Source organism: Amblyomma mixtum, chromosome 9 (genome assembly GCF_055824585.1).
Source record: "Amblyomma mixtum isolate Tamu chromosome 9, ASM5582458v1, whole genome shotgun sequence".
Classification (NCBI taxonomy): domain Eukaryota; kingdom Metazoa; phylum Arthropoda; class Arachnida; order Ixodida; family Ixodidae; genus Amblyomma; species Amblyomma mixtum.
The window spans coordinates 8,509,436-8,517,021 of NC_143020.1; the positions used below are offsets into that span (position 1 = coordinate 8,509,436).

Below are 7,586 nucleotides of genomic sequence, written 5' to 3' on the forward strand. Positions count from 1 at the left end.
ATATTGCTTTCGCAATTACCGGGCTTAACCAAGCTAAGCCACAGCGAATTTTTTCATGCTGCTCCAAATCAGTTCCCTGTCTCATCATTGCTCCGGCCGGTCGGCGACAGCAGACCCGCGTCTCAACAGCAGTGAAGACACGAATTGCTCAGCATCGGCTGTCCAGCATCCGCCGTCGAGTTAGCGCGAAGTGGCGGCGACGAAGCCTCGTCGAATCGCGGAAGTGCTTGAGACGCTGGACAACAGCAGCAGTGACAGTTGCTGGTAGTTGGAGGGCGTTTCAAACGTGTCGCGAACGCGTGAGAAACGCGCGCAGCGTTGCACTGGCGTCGCATTATACTTCGGCGCATATAATAAGAGAGGGCAGCAGCCAGTGAGCGAATAAATTGGTTGGTTTTGAGGAAAGGAAATGGCGCAGTATTTGTCTGACATATCCCGGTGGACACCTGAACCGCGCTGTAAGGGAAGAGAGGAAGATGGGAGAGAAAGAAGAAAGTGAGGAAGAGGTGCCGTAGTGGAGGGATAATTTCTACCACGTGAGAATCTTTAGCTTGCGCTGACGTCGCACAGCACACGGGAGCCTTCTGCGTTTTGCCTCCATCGAAACAACGCGATCAATTTTTAAGGCGGAAGCCTTTAATGCCTCATCGTTGTAAGCAGCAGTTGTCGACAGAAATGTCACGCTTTTCAATTGGTCGAAACGGTCGTGACGTAACAGTGCGCGAATTTCAAACGCGGCCAATTGTACTTTGGCTAGTAACCATGCAACCAATTGAAGGGATCGTATAGTGATGCTCCAAGTACATGGGACTCAGCTTAGTTAATTGCTTAATTGCCCAATTAGCCTGATAAACTTTTCTAGTCAGGTTATATAAACAAATAAATCCGAGTAGGAAATTCGTCGAGCTCGGGAATCGAACCCCGGTCTTCGGCGTGCGAGACGAGCATGCTATCCACTCTGCCATGCCAGCTCGAAGGTTTGGAATGAACAAAGGCGAGTCTAGTGAATACGGTGTCTTCGCTCACTTCCATACTCCTCCCTTCCTTTCCGGCGAGGTTAAGGTGTCCACCGAGATATGCGAGACAGATACATTTTCTTCCCTCAAAAACCAATTTACCGACGAGCGAGGCGTAGAACCGAATGGGCGATGGCGTTCTATGGACTCCCTGGTAGCGTTGCAAGACGCTGTCGCGTTTCACTCCTAGAGGCGAAGCTTAACATCTGAATCACACATCAGTGACCACACTTTAGGTCAAAAAAGTGTCCCCTTGAATTTGGACGGGTGTCCACCGAGATATGTGAGACATTTACTGCATAATTTCCTTTCCTCAAATACAATTTTCATTTTCTTCATTACGGGCCCTCTTTGTCTTCTTTCACTCCCTCTTCCTCCCTTCCTCTACGGTGCGGTTCAGGTGTCCACCGAGATGAAAGAGAATTACTGCGCCATTTCCTTTCCTCAAAAAGCGTTGCGTTCAAAGGGCAAGGCATCGCGCCGAACGGGTGGTGGCGTTCAGTGAACTCCTTGGCAGCGCTACAGCACGCTGTCGCGTTCCACTCCTAAAGGCGACGCTTAAGCGTCATTAATTAGCAGTTAATTAGTATTCAGGAATTAATCGGTAATTAACCATGAATTAGTGATTGGTCATCACTTAGTAATTGGTACTCAATTATATGAGACGCCACAGAAGCAGCGAAAGTGGTGCGGAGAACACTTTCGCCTCTACGCACTTTAGGCAGTCAAAGTGCCCCCTCAATTTTTTTATTAACGCGACACAGCCCGTGTCGCAGAAAAGCCGGTGTGGTCGTCGGCGTCCGCGGCGTTGGACGTGAGCTAGAAATCCGAGAAGCATTAATAAAAATGGCTGAGGCTTAGCTAAGGTTAAGCCTAGTCAGATGCGAAGCATATTGATGGCTAGGCTTGGTAATACATGGCTTTCCTTGGTTGACGTTCATCCCGCTCTTCATCGGTCTCTGTGGCACGCTGAAGCTTTCGCTTCTCGTTCAAATCAGCCCTGCTTCTAGGCGGCATCCCAACACCTGGCCGCCTCGTAAGTGCCCGGAGAGCTGTTGTTGTTGTAGTTGTAGACGCACCCCACATCGGCTCCGCACAAAGACAGCGGAATTCGCCAATCGCCAGCATCATCAGCCAAAATTTCACCACCCACGGATCTGCGAATGTGAGCGCTGCACGCCATCAATTTTTGGCCCGCCTACGCCATTTTTCGGGCACCCACGGCCCTTTCTTCTCTGTGACCTCTCCGCCTGAGCGAGGCCTCGCTCCGCTGGGAGCTAGGCCTACTCCGACGGACGCTTCCGCCACCAACGCCATCATGGAGGTGCAGGTGCAGGGAGAGGTTCTTAACCCCAACGACTACGACCCAAGGGACTGGACGCACATTCTTCGTGTGCCTGCCCGCTCCAAGGACGTCCTTTCAACAACCCGACGCCAGGAGGGCGCAGCCTCTGCTACCGGTACCCCCAAGTCTCCATGCCTTGAAAAGTCAGCGCACCTGCAAGCAACGCGCACAGCTGCGCAGCGTTCGCGGCAGCAGCCACCGCTTCCTGCTGCAGATTACAAGATCGTTTTTAGATCAGGAGGCGGGCTGCAGCTGGACCTGCTTCCACCCCGACAACTACGAGAGACCATCCTCCAAGCGGCGTCCCAGCTTAAGGAGCCAGCGCGTACCCAAATCAGGGTACTACACCCGGTCAACAACACCTGCACCGTAAGCACGCCCCTAAAGGATGACGCGCTCGCTCTGGTTGGGGTGAACACCATCACACACCAAGGCAAGGAATTCGCCGTAGCACCTTACATAGCCCCGCCGGACGGAGCAGTACGCGGAGTCATCTCCAATGCCTATTGGAATGAGACCCCGTCAGAGCTCCTGCAAGACCTGCTCACCGGCAAGCCAGACGCCCTCATCGTGGACGCCCGCCGAATGGGCTCCACGCGTTCCATCTTAACTTTCCGGGCTGGACCTGTCCCACGCGCAGTTCTTTATGGAGGAGCCCTCCACAGATGCACACCGTACCGGGGGCATATAGACGCCTGCACGAACTGCCGCGTCCCAGGTCACCGGGCGGATGTGTGCGTCCATCCAAGGTCTCATAAGTGCCCCCGCTGCGGGCAGTCCCACCCAAAGGAAGATGTGCCCTCATGCACCCTCAGCTGCATTCTCTGCGGCGGCCCTCATATGACCGGCACCGGGAACTGCAAGGGACGGGGCCGCAAACTAGCGTCCCCGAAGAACGCTCTCTCTGCTCCGGATACATCGCGGCTTTCCCCTCTGCGATCAACCAGGCACAGCCAGCAGACGCAGCTCGATGACTTCCCGGTCGCCTTCTACAAGCCGGCAGAATGGCAGCAAGAACGCCACGCGTCTCACCTGGGCAGACCGCGTTTCTGGCAAGGCTACTCGTCATCCCCCACCACCCCAGTCCTCCCAGGCAGATCCGAGAGACCAGGAGCTCAAGGCCTTGCGTGAAGAGGTAAGCCGCCTTTCCTCCCTCCCAAGCACCCCCGCCCCCTCCATGCCCCCTAAACCCGCACCCGCTGTCATTAACTCGACCCCATCATCCACAGACACATCGAGCACCCCTCCCGCAAAGAAACAACGCACCACAGACGCCACACCCCCTCCCGTACCCTCAGAAATAGACGCTAAATTAGCAGCACTCGAAGCCAAATTTGACCACAAACTAAAAGAGCTAGACGCACGCCTCGAGGCCAGATTCAATCACCTTGCCGCCACCCTCACCGAAAAACTTGAGCAGCGCATGGACGCTATGCTTACCAAGATGATGGAGCTCTTGGAACATAATCTTAACCATCGCTTCACCCAACTTCAAACCCCCTCCACTCCCCCCATCCTTCCTCCGCAAGCACAAACCACCTATCCTGAGCCACACATACCAATTGACACCCGTCTTACTTCCATCCTCAATCCCCCTACCATTCAATATGGCGGGGGGGGGGGGGAACACTAATTATCTACCCATTTTAACTTGGAACTGCCGCGGCTTCCCGGCAAAGCGCGCGCCTCTGCAACTTCTCCTTCCCACCATCACATCCACGCCCCACATACTACTTCTACAGGAGACTGCACACCGGGCAACCCTCCCCTCCTACACATCTACACACTCGGATACCACTAACACACCCAGGGCCTCCACACTCATCCACCGCAGCCTCACCTACAAAACTCATCACATCACGTCTGAGACACCCTGCGTGATCACAGAACTTGTACATCACACACATTCACTTCCTTCTATATTTATAGCAAACATATACCACCCCCCGACCCTGCCGATGGCCCCGCTAGAATCACTTCTGCGAAAGCTACACCATCTAGCAGGGAAACATCCCCTACTCATCGGTGGGGACTTCAACAGTCAGCATACTGACTGGGGATACACAACCACGACACATCGAGGTCGCAGGCTCTGGCTGCTCTTGCAGAACCTCCAACTCACTGTGCACAACACGTTTCAGACGCCTACGAGGATCGGCAACAGTGTCAGCATGGACACCAGTCCGGACCTGACGCTGAGCCGCTGTATCCGCGGCGTTACCTGGAACAGAACACAACATACACTGGGCAGTGATCATTACATTATACAAATCACTGTCCCGTACAAAGCACCCCGTCACGCAAATACAACACACAAACTCATTAACTGGGATGCCTTTCGCGCTGTACGCACCGCCCTCCCAGACACTCCCATCGCAGACATCGACGAATGGGTGCAGTCACTCAAGCATGACGTTCACCACAACACGCGAGACATTGAAACTACAACCGAAACACCTACCCTTGACACACGCCTAGCCCACCTCTGGGAGGCTTATCACAGCATCCTAGAACGCTGGAAAGGCAACAAACACAACAGAACGCTTAAGAAGCGGCCGGCCGCGCTGCAGACACAAATCCAACAGCACTCTGAGGAGCTCTGCCGATCCAACTGGGGACAGATATGTGACGGCATCGCCGGAAACCTGTCCAGCAAACGCGCATGGCAACTCCTCCGACACCTCATTGACCCCACGCGCACCAAATCAGCAACACAGCACCACGTGACACGCCTCACACATGAACACATTGACGATCCCGACACCCTTCTAGACACACTTCAAACCATGTACACATCTCCAGGCGGCCCCATACCTCTACCGCACTACACAGGACAAGCAAATCCAACACTCGACACCGACATCACGGAGACGGAAGTCAGAGCGGCCCTCCTGACTCTCCGCGCCAACTCCGCACCTGGTGCAGACCAAATCACGAACTCCATGCTCCGTAATCTGGGTGACCAATCGATCACCCACATTACGAAATACTTCAACCAGTGCTGGAGGGAGGGTAACCTCCCGCAGTCCTGGCGCCACGCGAAGGTAATATTCATACCTAAACCCAACAAACCACTTACATTTCAAAACCTTCGCCCTATTTCGCTAACCTCATGCCTTGGGAAGCTCCTAGAGCATGTTGTGTTAGCGAGACTCACAAGTCACATGGCGGACAACAATCTTTACCCGCATAGCATGGTAGGATTTCGCCCCCATCTATCCGCACAGGACGCTGTGCTGCAACTCTCACACGACATTTTCGACCCGCTTCTTCCGGGTCACACCAAGGCAGTCCTAGCTTTGGATCTCTCCAAAGCTTTTGATCGCATTGAACATCAGGCGATCATGACTGCTCTATCCCCCTTGAATGTGGGTGTGCGCACGTATGCCTACATTCAATCATTCCTCACTGACCGCACAGCTGAGATACACTTCGGCCCTCTGTCTTCCCCCTCCTACACTCTTCAGAGTATCGGCACCCCTCAAGGGTCCGTCCTTTCCCCCTTTCTCTTTAACATTACCCTCATCCCCCTCGCCCGAAAATTGGCCACTATTCCCCACCTGAAGCACACTCTTTATGCCGACGATATCACCCTGTGGACCACTCACGGCAGTGACGGAGACATAGAGAACACCTTACAGGAAGCAGCCACCCTCACCCAAAATTACGCACGGACCATCGGACTGTCTTGCTCCCCAGAGAAGTCCGAACTCTTCCTCATCCGGCCTAAGAACCACCGCTGCCCCCGCTCCCCCATTGCCATAGAACTGAATGTTGACCCGGTACCTGAGGTTGGAACCCTCCGTGTATTGGGCCTGCACATCCAGAATGATGGCAAAAACACCACCACCCTCAAGAAACTCAAGCAGGTTGTAGGCGCGATATCGCACCTCATCCGCAGGGTTTCGGGACGTCATAGAGGCATGAAGGAGCGCGACCTATGTCGCCTCATTCATGCCTTTGTCCTCAGCCGCGTGCTGTACACTACCCCATACTTACACCTATCCAAACATGACATAAACGCTTTGGATGCTTTGATTCGCAAGGCATTCAAGGTAGCACTTCACCTTCCCCTCAACACACCCACAGACAGATTACTAGGCCTGGGCCTCCACAATACGATCGGGGAACTGGTGGAGGCCCACCGACAGGCCCAATACATCAGGCTCACACAAACCTTCTCAGGTCGGTATATCCTGGACACCCTCGGAATCAAAATACCGGCCAACGACCCAACCCTCCTCGCCATCCCACGATCCCTTCACCGAGAGCTCCTCATCAGGCCGCTCCCGAGGAATATGCACCCGTACCACAATGAGCAGCGCCGCAGAGCCCGTGCGAAGGCACTCCATCGAGCGTACGGCCCCCAGCCGGACGCCGTGTGGGTGGACGCTGCCTGCACGGGTGATGAAGCGACAGCAGCTGTGGTGGACTCCTCTTTATCCGCCCTCCTCACACTACCTCTCCCTCCAGACACGTCCCCAGAGGCTGCATTTGCCCTTGCTATAACCCGCACGGAAGCCCGGTACATTTTAAGCGATTCTAAAACTGCGATTCTAAATTTTGCTCGAGGCCGAGTCCATGTCCCTGCTTTTGGCATACTGGACTCGCCCGATGCCCCCCCGCCCCTCCAAGTGGAGCTGATATGGGTGCCCGCGCACTCCGGGAATCCCGGAAACGAGGCCGGCAACCTTTTAGCCCGAGGTTCTTTAAACCGGGCTCAGGTGGCCTCTGATCGGGGATTCACGAAAGAGCGCATGCACTCATTCAGTGAGCTGACCCAGGCGCACAGAGCCTTACGCCAGCTCTACCCCCCGCCCCACCCCTCCCTAGATAACAAACACGCAACACTCTGGCGCAAACTACAGATACACACACTCCCTTCACCCCTTACCCTAGCCCATTATCATCCCTCCTTCCCCACTCCGGCATGCACTCTATGCCCAGAACCCTTCGCCTCTTCCCTCCACATCATTTCCCTCTGCCCGGCGGACCCTCCCCCGCGGGACCTAGAGAACCTCAAGACCTGGGAGGACTGGGAGACCCTACTGCGCTCGGAGGACCCGGCCGTGCAGACCATCGCCACCGGCCGTGCTGCCAGTGTTATGGAGCTTCGGAACATAAACACTTGAGTGCAGTGGGGTCGTGCGGGGACCCTGGGCCGTGCCCCGAATTCCTCTGTAAATAAAGTTTTCTCTCTCTCTCTCTTGTAGTTGTGACTGAGA

General features: G+C 54.9%; 1 protein-coding gene across 1 annotated transcript; it reads left to right on the top strand.

Moving 5' to 3' along the window:
- Positions 1 to 1,840: 1,840 nt before the first annotated feature.
- Positions 1,841 to 7,381, top strand: LOC149328231 (uncharacterized). Its single transcript, XM_089559580.1, has 2 exons — positions 1,841 to 3,496; positions 7,309 to 7,381. The coding sequence occupies exon 1, from the start codon at positions 2,335 to 2,337 to the stop codon at positions 3,490 to 3,492; it is 1,158 nt and encodes a 385-aa protein (XP_089415706.1). The 5' UTR covers positions 1,841 to 2,334; the 3' UTR covers positions 3,493 to 3,496; positions 7,309 to 7,381.
- The last annotated feature ends 205 nt before the right edge of the window (positions 7,382 to 7,586 follow it).

Coding starts and splice junctions, on each gene's coding strand:
- LOC149328231 (XM_089559580.1), top strand. CDS start 2,335: ATGGAGGTGCAGGTGCAGGGAGAGGTTCTTAACCCCAACGACTACGAC.